This window comes from Saccopteryx bilineata, chromosome 8 (genome assembly GCF_036850765.1).
Source record: "Saccopteryx bilineata isolate mSacBil1 chromosome 8, mSacBil1_pri_phased_curated, whole genome shotgun sequence".
Taxonomy (NCBI): Eukaryota; Metazoa; Chordata; class Mammalia; order Chiroptera; family Emballonuridae; genus Saccopteryx; species Saccopteryx bilineata.
This window is the reverse complement of record NC_089497.1, coordinates 53,944,668-53,965,447: the sequence shown is the minus strand read 5'-3', so window position 1 is coordinate 53,965,447 and position 20,780 is coordinate 53,944,668. Positions and strand designations below refer to the sequence as shown.

The window sequence follows — 20,780 nt, the reverse complement described above, 5'->3', positions numbered from 1 at the left end:
TCTAAACTAAACTCCCCCTCCCTCTTGAACGGTCTTCCCACGTGGGCGAGCCATTCTGTGATGAAGCCCTCCTCGCTGCCACCTAACATGAGCTCATCGCCAACCTGGTCTGCCTTCCTCCCCGGGCCCCAGTCAGTCCTCACCACTCCACAGCTGTGGTGCTGTGCTGCTCACCTAGCGAGCTGTCTTGCCTTCCACCTCTAACCCATTCAGGCCGTCCCGTACACTGCTGACAGATGAACTTTCTGTAACAGGCAGTGCTTGGATTAAATGACGTCTAACGTCTTTTCTCTAAAACTCTAATTTTATGCTATAAACACCTCTCCCTTCTTTCAATTCAAAAGCTTTTAGTAGTTCCCTCATTGCTATGAAGCTAAGCCCAAACTTCAGATGATGTTATTAAAAGCCCCTTGAGAATGCAGTCCTGTTCCCTTACCATTGTCACCTACCACTTCCTTACAAGAACACCACTTTCATTCCCCTGCCTTTACTGAACACCCATCTGCGTTCCAGCCCCTTCTCTGAAACTCAGTTCAAGTCCGACCTCCTCCCAAGAGGCCCTTTCAGATAGCCTGAGCCTCACTAAAACTACTTTCTTCTGAACTGCATCACTTACGGAACACTTGGCCGATTCTCCTACTTCAGACTGTGAAACTTTCAGGCAAAGACTATTTTAAAAGTCACTTGGAAAGCTGTCATTTAACCAAGTGCATACTCCATGCTAGCCATCCTGCTTCTTTTATTCTAGTTCTCATGACAGGACCACAAGGTAAATATCACTATTTCCTTTTTCACAGATTAAGAAACTAAGTCTCAGGCTGGTTAAGTGATTTGCCCAAAACTGTATAACCAAGAAAGTAATAAAAACAAAAGTAAGATTCAGATTTGGTCTAGTCCCAAACCTCTGTCCTTTCCGCTGTATCACATCACTCTCTAACTCTCTAGCAGTAACACAGTATCTACAGTGTCTGATTCAAAGGAAAGATTCACCAAGTGAACATGAGAATTATCTGGCCTCTCCTCAGTATGTGAAACCAGCATATAGCTGTCATCATCAACTTGTTGCTACTGTATTTTTTGCTCCATAAGACGCACTTTTTTCCTCCAAAAGTGGAGGGGAAAATGCCGGTGTGTCTTATGGAGCAAAAAAATACAGTATTTTATTAAATATTTTAACACACCATTTGGTTCAGAATATATTTTTTCTGTTTTTTCTCCTTAAAACCCTAGGTGTGTCTTATGGTCAGGTGCATCTTATGGAGTGAAAAATAAGGTATGTCTTTTTCTCTGACAGTGGAGGAGTAACTTTCATTTTCCTATAATTTATGCTATGTAAGAAATCCTCTTCTTTATCCTAAAAATCAGTATCATCTAATAGTCCTGGGAACTCCTTCCTCCTGTAATTTCCAAAATAATAAACTCTTATGCATACGACATACGACATAATCTTGGTATTTCTAGGGTTGAGTCATTATTTTGAATTTATTCCTACTCTTTATCTAATCCTATCGAGTACTATATGTATCTTTAAGAAATGGATTACCAAAGATGTCAATACTTAGTAGAACATGAAAGAAAATTAAACCAAATCAACTGAATTTATTGTCCACTTATAGCGACCGGATAGCTGTTACTTAACAATTTCTGCCATATGCTTAAGCTTAAATGCATAAGAGGATTTCAAATGAAAATGGAATTTGACTTTGAGCTTGTCTCTATGATGTTCACAGTTCTTCAAGACACATCAGTCACAACACGTTGGAGACTAACAGATGAAAACCTGGATTTGCTGATAAAGCTACGCTTCTGGGTGCTGTAAACTACTCGCCATTATGAATGGCTCTGGGGAGTCTTCCTGAAACCAAGGCTACCTACCTCAGGTAAAAATTCTGACCTTCTTCCGTGAGATCAAAACCTTCAAACTGATGAGACCACCCAAGCTATGGTGAGCAAATCCTGGTTTGCCCATGATTGATCTATAAGCCTATTTTCTGGCATAATTATTAAAAATTCCCTCCTTTACTCTTAAAATTGTCTCTATTTTAGCAATAAATTATACGATCATCCTCCCTATAAATATTTCATTTTCCTTTCTGGAACCCAGGGTTCTTTCTTTGGGCCCAAGAGGTCAAATTACGTTCCCTATCAACAATCATTGTAAAGGCCTTTGGCAACACCATCGGAAAGAGTGAAGTCAACCCAGACCAGTTAGATCTGCTTTCAAGTTGCTTAAATCACGCCTGGCATATTTTCTCCCAGTGCAGGACCTGGCATCAACTGGCACATTTAGAGAGATGCACAGCCCTTCTGGAGAAGGACCATATGGTGAAATTCTGACTCTGTTCTCTTCACTGTTGTAGCCATGCTGCAGCCCCTGCCTATGCTGCCCTGCCAAGATCTTCCAGAAATCCCAGCTGCGCTGCCATGCCCTCTCGGAACCACAGGAGCCTCTATCTCAACATCAGTGCCAAGAATATTTGATCAAGTTGCACTCAGGCGATTAAGAGACATCTATGTGTAGTAAGCCTTTATTCTTGAAGGATGCAGCAACATCTAACACAAATTAATACATGCTGCATAGGCAAGTCACGTGACATTCAGTCATTTTGATAGCATTGCAAATGCACTTACCCACTATTTTCCACTAGCTCACTGAGAAGCTCAAGGGTGTCATGATACTGGGTTTTACTTTCCCAACATTTGACTAAAGGATTGAAAATTTAATTACTTGCCAGGCATGTAAACCTTCACATTGGAGATAAACAGGGAGGAGGTGTGGCCCAGAGCTGTCTGCTCTCTGCCTAGCGTTCCTCACAGCTCCGTGGCGCTCCTCTCGTCTGACTGACAAACCCTCGTTCTCTTCACTGCCACCTCTCCATGACCTTGTTCATTGTGTGCCCAATTCTTGATGGCAACCCCAATCCTAATTTTTCCTTTACAGCAACTAGATCCTAACATGCTCCTGTGTGGGCGCACAATAAAGTGCAACAGAGACCGCTGATAACAAAACTTCTCTCCTCTGGTTAGTTCTTCCTTAGAACTAACTACTTGCCCATACTGTGTGGGTTAATAATAGTATATTTTAAAATCCCAGATAGTATCCTAGTACTAGAAGTGGTTCCCAAGACAATATCAGAAATCTTATTGAAACATGTCATTCTGCTCCTGCGATGTTTACACATACAAGATGATTTCAGGAAAACTAAATGGTTGAAATCCATCAATACTAGTTTTAAAATAACCAGCAATGACTTGGATTACTGTATTAAAGATATACTTATTGGTATGGACAGTTAAAATTTTGTCATTGTTGCAGAAAATTCTCATTCGCAATATTTTTTAGATGATAACACCTTTGCATTTCTTATACTCAGAAGTGGGTCGAGTTGTGAACGGAACCACAAGTCATGAATGCCTTTGAAGTTTTCACTCTTGATCTCTTTTCCCATAGGTACTGAACTTGTTTTATTTTTATATGCCTTACGTGTCCCACTTCCTACTCTTTTCCCTACACCACTCTAAAGTAATCGGCTCAAGTCTCTTTGGGATGGATAGTGATCCAGCAGAAAAGATAATTAAAGGTATTATGTAAAGCAAGATAAAATTTATATTAGGTTATTGTAAGTGGAGTTTTATTTTAAAATAGCTTTTCAAACAGCAGATTGAGCAACGGCTCTCAGTGAAGCAAACTGTCCAGTGCAGTCTATTGTTCCCGGGGCAAGGCAACGCTGGCCATGCCAACTGCACCTTCTGCGTACACTAAATGTTGAGAAATGGAATCCTAATTTACTAGTGACTATTGCACTTGGTTATCCTCAAGTCTGTGTGATCTTCTTCACATTTCTCATATGGTGCACAGCCCACAATGAATAAAAATCTCAATGGGCCAGGCAGGGGCCTTGATGGTTAAAGGTAGCAATGAGTAAGAAAGCAAATTCACGTTTGCGGTGTGAACACCTGTCTTCAACACCAAGCCCGCTTGGGTGATGAACCCTGCGTTTGCTTCCCCATCAATTCCTGGGCGGTAGGGAGGCTACCTGGACCCTTTCGCTAGAAAGAGTAAGGGCTTCCTTACACAAAGAACACTCACATCTTGAGGAATCATCCTGCTTTACCCACAGAGCAGAAAGGAAAGGCAGGCCGATGTAGCCAGATTTGGGCGTTACCTCGATGGCCAGTTGGAACTGCTCGTGCTCCCGCTGCAGCTGCTCTGCTTCAGACAGAGAGCTGGCGTTGACCAGGCTGGCGTTGAGCATTGACTCCCCGTTGCGGATCCATCCCAGAACCTAGGGAGTCGGGACAAGAACACAGGTAAGTGGCCTTTGCCGCTCCCCCCAGAGCTGTCCCCTTCTGTGACGGGTCCTTCAGTCAGAGAGCTGGCTATCTCCTATCCACAGCTGGAGAGAGGATGGGACAGGGCTGGGTCCTTATGACAGTCATCTTCCTAATCTCACCTGGCACCCTGTGCCATAGTTACTTATTTTAAAGACCAACCTTATTCCCAGCTTCATATATTCTTTCCTACCCTTAACATCCCTCTGTTCCAATTTTCAATTTTCTCATCCACTTGATTTAAACATTACTTTATCTGACTGCATGGTACGTATGTTTCTGAAGTTCCTTCTGGAACACAGAATTGTATAAATTCCTTTTGTTGGTATCCTTTTTTTTCTTAAGGCCCATTTTAAATATCGATAACTTTTTTTGTGTGTGTGTGACAGAGACAGAGAGAGGGACAGATAGGGACAGACAAACCGAAAGGGAGAGAGATGAGAAGAATCAACTCCTCGCCACGGCACCCTAGTTCCTCATTGATTGCTTTCTCATATGTGTCTTGACTGGGGGGGCTACAGCAGACCAAGTGACCCCTTGCTCAAGCCAGTGACCTGGGCTCAAGCTGGTGAGCCTTGCTCAAACCAGCTGAGCCTGCACTCAAGCTGGTGACCTTGGGGTTTCGAACCTGGGTCCTCCATGTCCCAGTCTGACACTCTATCCACTGCATCACCGCCTGGTCAGGCTCGATAACTTCCTGAAATCCCCCAGACCTAACCCTGCCCATTAAGAACAGTCCCTGCCATCTAGCACGACACCCTTCGGTGTGCACCATTTTTGTGGCACGTACCACAGCCTGCCTGTGGTCAGTTATTTTCACCTAAGTTTCATTTCCCCCTTGGAATGTAAACTTCCAGAAGAGCAGAGAATTACATCAGTTCCACTTCCATCATGTACAGTGTCAGGCAAAGTACCGTGCATGTGATGGGCATGCAGTAATGTTTTTGATAGGGTGAGTGATTACGTGTGGCAAACACCCAAGTCCCACCTAACCAGTGGGTTCAGCTTCCTAGCTCTTGCAAAAGAGCCACAGGTAGACAGGCTTGAGCACTGGTAGGGAAGCAACCCAGAGGAAGGAGGGAGGAGAAAGAAAACAAGCAAAATAGCGTGAATAATCATTATGCTCGGTCATTAGAAAAAGGGAGAGTAAGTTATAACAGATTTAAATTATTTAGAGGCTATGACGAGGCTGAGTAATTTCTAGGTGACCTTAATTAGCACTCGGTTAGGGAATATTAGAATGGAAGCAGAAACAGCTGACACTGTCTAGACGGTCCTTGGTGAAAGGGACATGTGGCAATGACCCAGGTAATAGACTTAGCAAAAATCATCAAATTGGAAGAATTAGGCCTTGAAAATCTACCTTGTATCTGGTCACCAGAAAATTGCCAGATATTTTCTTTATTCGGAAATCTATGAGTTTTAATAGGGAAAAAAATACTTTTGAAATTTCAAGATCAGTAAATACCACGCATCTGTCACTTCGACATAAACAGAAGTCAGCACAATCTGTTTCAGTTTTCTTTTCTCCTCTCCACTTCTTCATGTTAAACCATTAGAAAAATCCTGAGCCTGGTCTCCTATGCCATAACCCTCCAGGGCATTTTGCAAATTTCTCCCTTGGGCAGAAAACGACTGAGGCCATGTTGTGCATGGGTAACACTGGGGCAGAAATCCTGCTGAAGCTGGGCTCCTTGGATGGGGATGGGAATTCATGGCCAGTGAGGCAGATTGCGGATAAGCTGCCAATCTGCACAGCAATTAGCTGCAGGAAGTAACTGTTCAGAGTGTATGTGTGGAATTACTGATGCCGCTGGTGTACTGTGGCTGGCTGGTTAGAGGTGCTAATGATTTCCAAAAGCTGCCTATAAGATCGGGTACATGCATGCATGGACTGCATGCCCCAAATGCCTCATCTCTTTGCAAAATGGAGCTCACAGTGTATAATTTTGAACTATGTAAGTCCTTCTGCCGTGATTCCTTGTATTCTGCTTGGCTCCAGATTCATTTGAGTGTGTCAAAGAAACCTTTTCTCCCCGTACATCACAAAGCAATGCCTTAGGGGCACCTGGATTCCCTATGGGCCGCCTGGGCCCTGCTGGAATGTCTTCCTCTCTAGTTTTAGTTTCAGCCAACGGAAACATCAGTTATAGCAATGGTTGGGGGATCCCCACTCACCAGCTTTTCCATTTAGAAATATTACAGGTTTCATTAAATCAAGCCATATCCTTGACATCCTTGTTCATGTTTATTTCCCAAATGCTGTTTATAAAGGTATTACAGGCCTTTAAAGTGGGAGATTTCATTTGAGGAAGATAAAAGATGCATGGAAGTTTATATTCACGCCTCGGGTTTGGGGGCGGGACTGAGCCCACAACTGAGTTAGTCGTAGAGGCAGAGCAGGGATAGTACGCAAAGAGCACACAATCTGAAGTCAGAACACCTGGCTTTGTCACTACCTGGCAAAACCACTTAACCCCTTGGAGACTCTGTTTTCTCATCTGTGAAGCAGGGAGAACAGTACTTCACTTTCTGTACCATGGTTGACGGACCGCACTGTAACTCTATAGCCGGATGGTGGTGGTGGCAATGATTTTTAGTTTTGGAGCAAAGCTAGGTAATGCTATGATTCTGCACTTGCACCTCTCGCACTGAGAAGAGAAAAAGTCTAGAATATTCACTTTTGTCCCAGTCTTGGTAGCACTTATTGACATATTCTGGGCCCACAATGTTATGTAGATATCTTTGCTGTTTTATCATTCTTTGTACTCAAATTAATAACTCTTGTTGGTATAATTTTCTATTACTGTTGACCTTTGTCCTCCTGGTTCATAAGGTTGGTTATTTATTCTTCTGCACCCAAACAAGTGCAAGGTAGTAAAGGAAATATTGTAATAAAAGTGAGACAATGTTTGTCCTATTAATATTGAGCTGTGTCACTTTGGGAACATTTCATCTCTCTAAGGCTCAGTTTTCTTTTCTGTACAATGGTAACACTTTACTTGCCTAAGTCATAGGAAAAAGCTGAAAAAAAAATTAATGTAAAAGTATTTTGCAAACCACAAAATATAATCCATCAAATGTGCATTTTATGTTGAACGATTATTGAGGCAACAGTTGACCTATTAGATGATCTTTGAAGGTCACTTTGAGTCCTGACATTCCATACTTCTTTCAAAATTCAAAGACTGCCCTTATAATCTTAGGATACCAGAGACACTTAGCTTTTAGAAATGAGGGACTGAAAGAGTACTACAACATGGGACCTAGAAGTGAGGCCATGAATTCAGCTCAGGCAGAGATGAGAAGGGGAACGAACAAAAAACAAGAGATCTATTGCTTCCTCAGGCCCAGGCAGCTCAGAAAACCCTGGGTCAGGAGAAGACTGCATTTATAACCGGATGTGCATGTCCACAGTGGTGAGGCCACCTAAGCTGGGCAGGCTGGACCCTGTGTCCACGTAGGCTGAGGAAGTTGCTTATATATGGCTGTGTTTTCCGGGTCATACCGACCATAAATCTATGAGGTTGTATGCAAAGCCACTGACTCTACTAAGGTCTGCTATTGCAGATGACATCACAGGGCACAGACATTTCTGAAATTCCAGCCTCAGGAAAAATCTTCAGCCCCTCAGATGGTAACTGGGGCCTCTCATTTTTTTCCTGTTTCTTAGTTCTAAAAATGCATGACTTACGAGACGGCATAGGTTCACCCGTCATGGTTGCATCAACTGTGACCATGTCTCTTCTGCATTCTCTCTATTTGACACAAATGGGTAGCACCTGTCCCTTTGGTTGCCTATTTTTTGGATCTACCCCAACTCCTTTCTAAGTTTTATGTACAGCAAACCCAACTGAACACAATATTCTTGACAGGAATATGAGGACAGAATAATACTTTCTCCTTTGTTTTGAATGTCTACCTTGATCATAGGAAATTTTGACCAGTATTTGGTCCACAGGGCTAATTTAAGTCAATGTCTTTAGTAGACAAATACATATGATTTCTTTCCCTATAGCTTAGAGCCCCCAAATCTTATAAATCCATTTTGGCCTATTTTCTGCTAAATGCAATACTCTGCAGGAATACATATGGAAATTCATTTTGTTTTATGCCCATGAAGTAGGTTTTTCAAATATTCCTGAATTATCTAATAAATGTGGGGTCAGTCTTACCAGGGCAGCATCTTCCTGGAAAGCAATCCAAGCGTTCTGTGGGGTCTGGAGAGTAATCTGAATTATTTGTCTAGAAGAAAAGGCACATCTGGTGGTCTAAGGCCCAGAACCATGGACTGGAATCAAGAGACTGGCTTCCCTTCAAGACTCAGCATTTTTTTTTTCCTGGAGTTATTTGGGCTATTTATCTTAGATACAAAGTCTTAAGTAATTCCTCAGAAAAAAAATATCAGTTGCAGTAATCAATTTTTTTTTGTCATAAATACTTGAAAATTATTTTCAGTCTAATGTCTGTGGCATCATCACTCCTCAAAGCTTCAGTTTCCTATAACTGTGATGTAACAGTATTTGAGCTTATAATGGTCAAATCTAAACCTCTGATCTATGAGAGCTCTCACAACAGAGCTAGATAATAACACTGCTCTCCTCTCCCTTTCTATCTCTATTAATGGCATTTCAATTAAATTTCCTTTCTATTTTATTCTTTTCTTTTTGAGAGTATATTCAAAAGAGAAGCTCTCAAGCTCGAGTCTACATTTAGCTCCACTGATCAATACTGACATCTGAATTTACTCCCTGTTTCCAAGTGTCAACAGTTTCCAAATCAATATTTCCTGCTCCACCAACTTCCATCAAACACAAATGCCTTCTATGAAACCGAACCAGATAATTCTCTAAAGAGAGAGCTTCACATGGACAAGGAAACAAGTCTGTCTAATGAGGCATGGTGGCTTAACACAACTGTAGCAGCTTGTCATCTCCAAGGGCCGCTGTTCCTTGCAAAGGTCTTCATGGTTTTCCCAAAGTCTGACGCGAGCAGTCCATACCATTGTGACCTACAATCCCACCGTGAGCCTCTCAGCCTGGTGGGCAGAGGGGTTCTCTCATCCCCATATAAGAATTCCTTTTTTGTTCTCCAACTAATAAAATACTGAATGGAAATGTATACAGACATTAGTCAAACCTGAATCATCCTTAGATGTTCTACTTTCCCATTTGGCAAACTATGCATCATCATCCCGGCTCCCCATTCTATGCAGAATGGATACTTGGAGGATGAACATTCATTTCCATTTTCACATCACTCAAAAACAACAACAACCACAACCCATAATTAGAGTGTTGGCTTGACTACTAATGTTGGAGTAAAAAATAAATAAAATTAAAAACCAGGAACAAAAGCAAAAGTATATATAATTTTCATGTTATCTGTTTGGTTCGATGAGCATCCCTGCCACCATCCACTGACAGAAATAACTGAGCACGAAGAGCAGAGAACTCCCGTGACCTGCTGGAGCCGGCTGACTGGTCAGGCAGGTGCCATCCTCGCTGCCAGGTGTCACCACGCCTGCCCTTCTATTCAGATGTAACGCAGCAGAGGCCCAGAAAGCCCTAGCCTGCGTGCTGCTGGGGGGCTCCCTTCTGTTTCTCCTGAAGCCCAGGGGTGGGGGTGGGGTGGGGTCTCGCCATGGCCAATCTTAGGACCTTGGGTGTAGGAATCCTGGAGGCAACTTTCAGCTTGAGTTAGTCAAGAGGTGCTGGCAGCACGACCCCTAAGGCAGTGGAATCTCCGCATCTGTAAAGTGAAGCTGCACCCTCTCCCTCACGGCTCCTTCTCCTAAAATGAGAGCACAAATGCGAAAGTCCTTTTCGTACGAAAAGGAAGCACTATCATTCCTGCCGAGGGTTTCAGATGTGTATACGCATCACTGCTCTGGCTGCCAGGACTGCCGCCATGTGCCGTGAATAATACTTCTCTCCAGAGACTCACGTGCGATCCCAGGGCAACTAAACAGAAAGCCACTCGGATGGCAGCGCTGTGACCTGGTCTTGCTGGGGGCTCAGGGGTGAACCTTTAGCCCAGCATGTCTGGGCTCTGGCTGAACAGGACTGGAGGAGAAGGGGAGCAGAGAAGATACTTTTGCCCATTACCATAAGTAACAATGTAATAACTAAGATATAGGCATTAGCAAGGAATACTTTGACTATAAGGGACCAAGCAATAATTAAATCAAATATGTTATTTCCCCCTGGGGTAAAGTAATAGACTTACTATCTAAAGGCTCTAGCAGTCACTGTATATAAGAAAAAGAAATGCACTATTTTTTAAATGGGCCTTTGGTTATTGTATGTCCCTAGAGATTCCTAGAAATCTGGGTATGTCCTAAGAAAAATGGCTAGTATAATGTCTCATATAGATAAGACTTCTTTTCCTCTATAAATTGACTTAATATAGTAAAAAAAAAAACTATCAAAACCACACATAACATTAAAAAGAATGATCGCAACGGCACCACTTACTATGTGTCAGGTACTGGACCAGGCACACATTTGCCCCAAATCAATCAGCCTAGCTTCAAAGGCTCAATATATTTATTGATAAAGGACCTGTATTTCCCATGAGCAGTATGCTGAGATTGAGGATAGAAAGGAAGAGAAAACACTTCAGTGACTGAGGACGACTTGGAATGCTCTCCTTAGACTGTTACAAAAGAGCAATTATGCACTCCTTGTTTGAGACATTGGGCCATTAGCTCTGTTAGATACAAGAGAGGGCTGCGGAGCTTTCAGAAACTAATACCACCATTCCTTAACTTACCTATTGTCAGGTCTGTTACACGTGGGGCTCTGGGCACCTTACCCCATACCGGGAGCAGGCCCAGCCCTGGTGGGAAGCCCAGGCGGGAAGCCCAGGCGGGAAGCCCAGGCGGAAGGTGGCAGAGCCAGGCTCACCTGTTTGACCTCGGCCTGCAGGTGCCGCAGCTGGAGGCACTGCTCGAGCCGCTTGTGCGTCTGGTCTGCGTTGAGCTCCAACTCATGCTGCTTCTCATGGAGAAACTCCAGTAGCTCTTGCACCTGGGCCGCCAGGTCAATGTCTTTCTCACAGATTAACTCAATTCCTGATTTAAAAAAAACAAACAATTCAAAACCAGGTAGTGCTGTCAAGACTGCATGTCATTCAGTATGCACAGGAAAGCTGGGATTTAGAAATAGCCATTATCAGCACCCTCCTAAGTTCTTCATATTCCTCTATGAAACTGGATAGATTGTCTTAATCGGCTTTTTCTGGGATGCTCAAACATGCCATTGCTTTTGGATTAAACTGATCCTGTGTGTGGGACTAACTTTCCCATAGATGATCAGCTCCTTAGTATCAACTGAAGTTGGAGAGAGGGGCTCTCCTGAAGTCCACCCCCAGATGAGACAGCACCCGCTCTTCCCTCATGGGAGATTTGCCAACACACTGACTATTCACAAGCCAGCCTCTGGGTCAGAAGGGGAAACAGAACAAAGCCCAAAAGACCCTGTCTCAGGAGCTCCTGCCCAAGGCACTGTCTTGTTACCCATCTCAATGAATGGCCACCTACAAAGTAAGTCCTCTGTGGGAGACTTCCCCATTGCTCTGACTCACGCCATCAGAAATTCATCACTGCCCCCACCAACACACCTGCAGAATACAGCTGGGGGAGTGTGGGCCACGTCTGAACACGCTAAAGGACAGTCATTTCTATAGAGGCAAAAATAGTGTTTTATATAAGGACAATATGGGACAGTGGGAAAAATATTTTTGGTGTCACATGGCAATAAGTTTCAGTATCTTTTCATGTTTATTTTTTTCTCTCAGTTTCATAACTCCAAGTCCCAGCTCCTGAAATATCTGTGGGAGACAGAGAAGAGAACGGCTTGTTCTTTTGGCAGCCGACTCCCTCCACTTACTATTTTCAATTACCGAGAGGATGAGGTACAGCATTTCCTTGATTGAAATAAAAAAAGAAGAATACAAAAATTTCGACTGCTGCAGCGCTCGGCAAAGTGAGATCACCTTTGACCCCCATGTTTACTCTCTAAAGATCTAATTCAAATCCATCTGCAGAAGTAATGCTCTTTCCTGCTTTCAGCCACCACGAGGACGCCCCCCCCCCCCCCGACACCCCTACCCCACTCATTACTATGTATTTTCATTCTGCATGCATCTCTGGTATTTAGCATGCTGGAGTCGGCCGAAGTGTCTTTCTATGGGAGCCGATGGCTCACCCCTGCCACAGGTGCTTATCAAAGGGGCCATGCAACTGCTTAGGACATCATCCAGAAGAGGCTCGCAGCCTGCCCTGAGACTTATGAGAGGTGAACACAGGAAACAGAATGGGTGAAGATGATGCCTAGGACATCTCCACACTCCGCAACAGCTCATCATGTTATAGGTGGAGAATGGGGCAAATGGGAAGACTTACTCCAGCTGCACCTAGAACAGAAACTCACTCCTCTCTTCCACAGCCTCCAACACACCAAGATGAGTGACATGAGTCCCAGAGAAAGCCCATCAATTGGTACATATCCATCAATCAACAGCAAATAGAGTTTTCTTATGTTGACATTACTCCTCTCAATCTAATCATAGGCTTAACTATCATCCTTAGGGGCTCTCAGAGATGCAAAAGAATGTTCTTTGCTTCAAGCAGTGAAGTCTATTTGTAATAAAAGAGTTTGTCAGTCTCCTTAGAGAAGGTGGTACTGAAGTTCCTGATGAGCTCCCACAATGTCCTGCACCCATCCCTCCATCAGAACACTTCCATCGAGGTCGGTTCCCTGTTAACTTGTCCGTGTCCTCGCAGGAATGCATGGACATGGATACTAGGTCCGTGTCTGTCTTATACCTCTCTGCATCTTCATGACCTAGCACAGTGCTTGACTCATAACACCCGATAAATCTCTGTTCAGGGAACACAGGGGCCTCTTTAGGGAGGAGCTCAGGTCATGTGCTGTGGTGGAAAACATCTGAAATCTTTGGGGACAGACAGATGTAACTTTGAATCCATGGTCTATGACCATTAACGGTGAGTCTCTGGGCTCCATATCCTCGCTTAGCCTGAGTAAAATGGGAATTCCAAGAAAGACTTTTGAGGGTGTCATGAAGGCTGAGAGATAAAATATATACAGTGCCTGGCATTTAGTTGGCTAAAAAAATACCCATTTTCCCACTTTTTCCTTTCCCTTGGGGAAATTATATCATATTCACTATTGGTTAATGATGGGACTATTGAATGGCTTGTATAAAATGTAAATATAAAATCTTATGGTCAGGTGTTTATATACTTGCTCAATGTAGATCATTAGCATATGGTGGTTTGCATGCTATAAGACTAGTGCTCTCAACATTGGCTCACATTAGATTTATCTGGAGAACTTTAAAAAAATCACCATGTCCTGGCTGCATTCCAGACCAGAACACCCAAGTCTCTGGGGGTGGGTCCCAGGCATTAGGAAGTGTTTAAGCTCCCAGGGTGATTCCAACATGTAAACAAGATTGGGAACCACTGGCTAAGATGGTACAATGGCCAGCAATCCAGGGACAGAGATATCCCTTCTGCTCCACTCAGTTACCAGTATGCTCAGCATTGTATGTATTTGGGGCTCAAGGCCACAGCTAATAACAGTATCTTACTTTGCTTTCCTTGGCTGCCAGGTCAGGAAAACAACTTTAATTTCCTCAAGTTGAGGTGACTATGGTCTAAGGTAAGAGTTAGTATTTCTAGTTATATTGCCTATACTTATCATATTTTTTGTTTGTTTTTTATTTTTTAGCAAGAGAGACAGAGACAGACAGACAGGGAGAGAGATGAGAAGCCTCAACTCATAGTTGCATCCCTTTAGCTGTTCATTGATTGTTTCTCATATGTGCCTTGACTGGGGGGCTCTAACCAAGCCAGTGACCCCTTGCTCAAGCCAGCAACCTTGGGCTCAAGCCAGTGACCATGGGGTCATGTCTATGATCCCATGCTCAAGCCAGTGACCCCATGCTCAAGCTGGTGAGCCCGTACTCACGCTGGATGAGTTGGCATTCAAGCCAGTGACCTCAGGGTTTCAGACCTGGGACCTCAGCATCTCAGGTCAATGCTCTGTCCACTGTGCCACCACCAGTCAGGCTGTAACGTGGTTTTTGACTGTGTTCTTTAAATACGTACCTGACTCAGATAGAGAACATCTTCATTTCTCTTTTTCCTCCCTCCCCCACTCCTCTTCCTGCATTGCTGCCTCAGTATAACTCCCAGTTCAGCCATTACACGGTCCTTGAATCAGGTTTTTAGATCAGTATTCTCAACCTTGGCTCTACACTGACATCACCCGGGAAGTTTAAAAAAAATCTGGACCCACTCCAGACCAAGTAAGTAAGAATCCCTGAGGGGTGGGGCCCAGACCTTGGGGCTTTAGAGCAGTTCCCCACGTATTTCCCCCTATGCAGCCAGGCCCTGAGAGCCGCCGCTGTACACCAGGTCCTCCTCTGCCCTCCTCCCAGCCCCCACCAGATCCACATTCCCGTCAACCCCAGTGGAGCTTCCCTTTCGGAGAAACACAAGTCTTTCCTTTCTTTTCTGACATAAAACTATCTGTGGCCCATTATTTTTACCTACATCTGTTGCACCCGCACTGAGGTTCAATCGTGATGATTTAGCAAATATTATTGTTGAGAACTTGCTATGTGCTAGGTGCTGGGAATCTAAAGAGAAGGAGGAGAGAGTCCTGCCCTCACGCTGCTGAAGAAACTACAAGAAACCCCAACCGCGTGCACTAGGTGCTAGAGACCTCGTGTGACAGGGACTCATCCTCAGGCTCTCCTGGATCCTCCCATGCTCGTGCGTTATCCCGCCGGGTGCAGCGGGAGGCGAGGCCCGGAGACTGGTGGCGTGCTCGAGGACACGCAGGAGTGAGAGGTGTGGTGGGGTGCCACGCCAAGCAGCCTTCCTCTCCTCACTGTCCTCTTAACCTCTATGCTCAAGGGGAAGAATGATCCCCCCCAAAACTTGATTTTGTTTAAAAATTTTCAAATTCACAGTATTTTCAAATACTATGGTCATACTCTTCCCAGGCATAGTAAATTTTAAGCATCAGTGTCACAGACTCTGAAGATGTTTTCACTTCCAAGCCTCGCATAAAGAGAGAAGTTGAAGCTTTGATGAAATCACAGAAGGAACACACCCATAGGATGGCTCCTGTCTCACTCCTAAGGTCAAGTGTAACAGTCTTATGGTCGGATTGAACTGGAGAGGATCCTGGGCAGAATGAATGGAGGTGGCAGGGCTGAACCACGGAAAGGAGGAACTGGAGGGGGCTTGAGGGATCAAGGTCCACCTGCCATACTAGACAGAGGAAGAAAGTAGGTCTCAAGAGAAAGAAAAGGCACTTCCCACTTGTGATGGAGGAACTGAACCTTGAATTCAGCTGGCACGTTTTCTCCAACTCGACTCTTACCAGCAAACACCTCCCATCTTGAGGCTCAATTAGAGGCCGCCAGTGTGGAAAGAACTATGAGCAAGTGAGTTGGTCCTGTTTTGCCTTCTATTCCTAAGGCTGATGGTGATTTAAGCTAAGGTTTTTGCTTTGGTTAGAATTATTGGCACCAGAGGAATTTAGTAGAACCTGGCTCAACATTACAAACTTCACATCTGAAAATAAGTGTATGGATATCCTCTACTTCCATTTACTGCAAAAACAAAACAAAACAAAAACAAAAACAAACCAAAACCATAGTATAAACCAGGGGTCTCAAACTCAACTCAGCATGTGGGCCGCAGAGCAAGATCACAGCCGTTTGGCAGGCCGCACTAGGTCTACAAAAGGCAACTGTTACGCAACACTTTTCTCACTGCAGTTGAAAACAAAAAAAAAATCAGTACAAAATTGTTCGGCGGGCCGCATGCGGCCCGTGGGCCGCAAGTTTGAGACCCCTGGTATAAACCCTTAATTAATTTAACATGAAGAGCTAAATACCAAATTCTTAATTTTGCTTATTGTCCTTTTTCTAACACAACAGAACAGTTTATTTTACCTTTAGTTCAATATAGTTCATTAGACCTCCATCATAAATGCCCAAGCCATTCACTGCCACAGTCCCCTGTCTCTGAAGTCCTGCGTTCTTCAGCCACCAGGGCGCAAGTTCCAGCTGGGCGCCCCAAACTCCACCTCTACTTCCAGCTCTCACATGCCTGTGGCCTCCTTCTCCAGGCCAGAGACGAGACAGATGCCTCCAGGGTGGAACCAGGCACTCAGCAGCAGAGTGAGCATCCCTGAAACCCCTGGACTCTCCCCTCTGAAACTTCGTGGGCTACGCCAGACTGAACATTCGGTGCGGTGTGAGCAGGGGAACAGCCGGTGCCACAGAGAGGGCTGAAGAGGCCAATCTAGCCTCGTTGACAAAGCTCATTTCTAGAACAGCATTCTGTGGGGGTGGGCAGCCCATCTGCCCGGGGTGTTTCCACCCACTCAGCCCTCAAGGTTAAGGTGGCCGCCAAGCAAAACTATTCCCCAGGCTTAAGCGATCTTCAGGGACTGCCAGCTCCCAGTGGTCTTCCTGTTACCATGGATACCTAACTCTTAAAGCAGAGGTGGGCTTCCCCCAGGTCATGCCAGAACCCTGGTCCTAAGTGCCTCAGGTTTTCAGGCAGACAACCTCTATTCCTGGCAGATATATCAGTACTGAAGGATGAAGTCTCTAAGGGATGTGTCTGCATTCTCTCGTGCTTCCTAGGCTTAGCTGGATAGCCCGCTGCTGTGAGCATCATGAGGGCAAGCCATAGAGTGAGGCCCCGAGTCCAGGCAGGTTCTCAATCACGGAGAAAGGCTCACAGCTTCCCCCATTCCCTATTGTTCCGCTCCTCAGACTTTAATGTGCACATGACTCACATGCAGACTCAGATTCCTAAGTCGGGACAGTGCCTGGAACTCTGCATTTCTGACTAGTGTTCAGTGAGGCCCGTGGTGTTGGTCAAGGGCCCACACTGAGTAGCAAGGTCCTAGATCAGCAGTGGTACATCAGAATTATCTGGAGGGTTTGAAACACGGATTGTTGGGCTAACCCCAAGAGATGCTGGTGTCCTAAGTTCTAGGGATGCACCCTTAAAGTTGCCTTTCTAACGACTCCTCGGGTGATGCTGATGCTGCTGATCTGGGAACCACATTGGGGAGCCACTGTCCTGGGGCATTCCTTCACAGACACCAGGGCTCTGACTTAACCACTGTGATGAGCAGCAGCGGTCTCGGCCCTTCTGCACCAGGGACTCACCAGGAGCTTCGCTGATACCCAAGACCCATTTGGAGTTTGTTAAATCAGAGTATCTCAGGCGTGGGGCTTGGGCATTGTCATAAAAGAGACACTAGGCAGACTATAATGTGAATGGCCCTTCCTGGGGCTGTATGGGGCACAGTCTGCGTACATATAAACAGACCTGTTCACAACGCAAATGAAAATTCGAGGAAAGATTATGCGGACCAGAGTGAATAGAATTTATTCTATTAGGTTGTCTCTCCTCTGATTAGAAGTGAAGTTCCTCCGAATGTTGGTATGCATCCTTTCAAGTCATTAAAAGGGAACACAGTTCCTGAAGTTAAGTTTGATGGCCAAGGTCCACCTAACAATTATGATTCTAAATACCCTTCATGATGAACAAGGACATGGACCTTCTTAAAACAGAGTCGGTGGCCTGAGCTCATGCCTGCCTCCCTGGGGAGTGCGGTAACTGCGTCAACAAGGGGGAGGGGGCGGGCGGGGAGGGGGATGGGTGTCGCCTGGGTCTAGCACGCCAATGGTATGTGCTCACACGAGTGGTTTCCTTTTCCTGGGCTGGGTGGACTAGGGACTGTGACGGCTCCCTCCAGTTTTAACAACGAGGACCGATTTGGAGGAATAACACTAAGTTTTCATGCATTTGTAGGATAAACAGTGACTAAATCCTGAGCAGGAAAAAAAGTGAAATCTGGGTAACTCAACCACGGCTGTTTTAGAAGTTACAAAATTATAGGACCCTGCCATATTTTCTTTTTATCAGCACTTTTTACGCTCACACACAGACCAGTGACAAAAACCAGGACTCTGAGAGGCGAGGACTGGAGACAAGAGTAGCCATGGGGGTGGAGGACAGGGAGTGGGGGTGGGAGGAGTGAAATAGCGGATGTCTACAAAGCTGAACACAGTCCACAGATGGCTGACTGCTTTGGGAGCCTACCTGGTTTGCTTTTCTAGGCCACAGTTAGTTAGTTATTTATTCATTTATATTTTCGAATCTGTGCTAATTTCCACCACTGGTTTTCCCATCCTCTCTGCAGTACCAGGAGAGCCCGGCCCCGTTCCCCTCCTTCCCACAGCCTCACTGGCCTGCCTCACACAAGTTACGTCAGGCCTCCGGCTGCAGTTTCTTTTTCTTTAAAATGGGGAAAAATCTATTCCTTACAGCTACAGGAATAAAGTGAATGGCAGCGCTTGCTGGAGTCACGCTGGTGTTCTTGTTTCCCTCACCTCCCCGCCGGGGGACAGGGCCGGGACAGGTGGCCTACCTGAGGCCTGGACCTCCATGATGTACTGGTGCAGGTCCTGGCCCTGCTGGATGACCTCGAAGGTCATGTTGTTCATGGCGAGCTTCCGCTCCGTGTGGCGCTGCAGCCGCTGCTCTGCCAGCGTCAGGTCCTCCGTGTTGAAGTCGTTCATCTGCCGGAGCAAGTCCTCGTTCCAGGCGTCTAGCTCGGCGGTCACCTGTGAGGGGACGACATCAGTCCGGGCTCGCCGCTCCACGGCAGGCGGCTCGGCTCGCAGATCCCAGGCCTCGTTCGCCAAGCCGACCCCAGATCAGCCTCTGCCTTGCGTCTCCTTGACTCTCACGCTGCACTGAAGCAACACTGCCACACACGCACGTGTGCGTGCCTTTGCACGTGATCTGTGTGTGTCTCAGTGTCTTTGACAACAGCAGTAGACTAGCATGAGACGTTTACATGATAACTTATGGTTTATAAGTTTTTTGCATACTCCATACTCCGCCCCATTCTCCCACCATGTGCCCCGAGAGGCAGGCCGGTGGCGGCCTCCAGGCCAGAGGAGGCTGTGGCTCTCTCAGATGGATGGATGCTTTGCTCAGAGTCCTCCTACTCGGGAGGGGGTGAGCTGAGGCCAAAGCTCAGGTCTTTTATAGACTGCAGAGACTTTGTCCACTATACCACAACTGTTCCCCTCCAAAACCCCCTCATTGGAGAGGTCTTTTCAAGAAACATAAACTGAAGGCTAGAGAAGCCGGTCAAGGGCCTGAGGGGGAGCTGGTGTGCATCAAACTCCAGGTCTCTGCCTGGTTTCCGGGCTCTGCTGTGCAGGTCCTCTCCCTGTACCACAAAGCCGATGCCTGGAACGGTGACTAAACCAGGGGCAGACGTGCGGTTTATCTACAGACATCCAAGCAGATGATACTCTAGTGAAAGGCGCTAAGGATTCTAATAAAGACTGAAGCACGTAATGAAACTCGGTCTTAATAGGAAGCTGCTAATTTGTTAATCTTTCCCGCCTTCTCTCACGTGGCTTCCCCTCACCCACTCTCAGTGTGACTGCAGAGAGTCTGAATCCTCCCCGTCCTTGACAAATACCACACTCATCATAGCACGGGGACTGGGAGGCACTGAGCTGGGTAATAATGCCACCTGACATGAGTCAGATAATAACTTTTCTAATGTGGTTTTTAGGCCCCCAATCTCCGGCTACCCCCACAGCAGCCTGTGAGGGCAATGGCACGGGGACCACCATCCTCTTTTCTGAGAAGAGAAAACAAAAGCCTCACCCCAGGCCAAACTGTCACAGTATGGCCCCGGCAGCCTAAGCACATACCCAGAGCCCCAGCTCAGGGATTTTCAACACTCGGGGCTTCGTTGCAGCGAACACACAGCATAACATTCCTGGGTACCAAGAGCTGCTGCTGCAGGGATGTTGGGGACAAAGGGAAGGAGATGACCAGCTGCAGACAGCTGGGAGGTGTCACTCTTATCCCCTGTATGTGCTGGCTGGGCCATACAGGCTGGGAGGGGAAAGGCAGGCAGTAGGAGTGGGGGGTTGCTGTCTGGGACACAGGACTCCACTCTTTGTCTAACAGTACGGCCTTTCCTCACTGAAAGTGCAGCTGCGGTTTGACGCCGAGATGGGGGAACTGGAGAAACACCACCTTCATTGCCTGTCTCCCCTCCTTCTGCCCCCACCGCTTCCTGGCCGACTAGGGGAGCCCCTGGGCTCAGCAGGAAAACCTACTATATATACTCATTGTGGGAGGCCTTGGGGATCAGGGGCGCAGGCAAAACAGGTTTTTGTTGTAACCATATTTGAAAAGTACTTCATTCTCTAACTAGAGAAAGGAGTTAAGCTGAGCAGAGAAATAAATGACTTATAACGTATAATTTATAGGAGGAATAGGCCCATATAGACTAGGCTTATAAATGTTTTCCTTTTTGTATTTAAAGATTTAAAGTATAACT

At 45.7% G+C, this 20,780-nt stretch overlaps 1 protein-coding gene across 24 annotated transcripts in view; it reads right to left on the bottom strand.

Annotated features, from left to right (window-relative positions):
• KALRN (kalirin RhoGEF kinase) overlaps window positions 1-20,780 on the bottom strand; it is a 735,103-nt gene that overhangs the window by 299,326 nt on the left and 414,997 nt on the right. For all 24 annotated transcript variants that reach the window (XM_066240737.1, XM_066240739.1, XM_066240742.1 and 21 more), the window contains 3 exons: window positions 18,834-19,029; window positions 11,241-11,407; window positions 4,167-4,286 (listed from right to left, as the gene is read on the bottom strand). In XM_066240737.1, coding sequence (XP_066096834.1) covers window positions 4,167-4,286; window positions 11,241-11,407; window positions 18,834-19,029 — 483 coding nt within the window. The remainder of the gene's footprint in view (window positions 1-4,166; window positions 4,287-11,240; window positions 11,408-18,833; window positions 19,030-20,780) is intronic.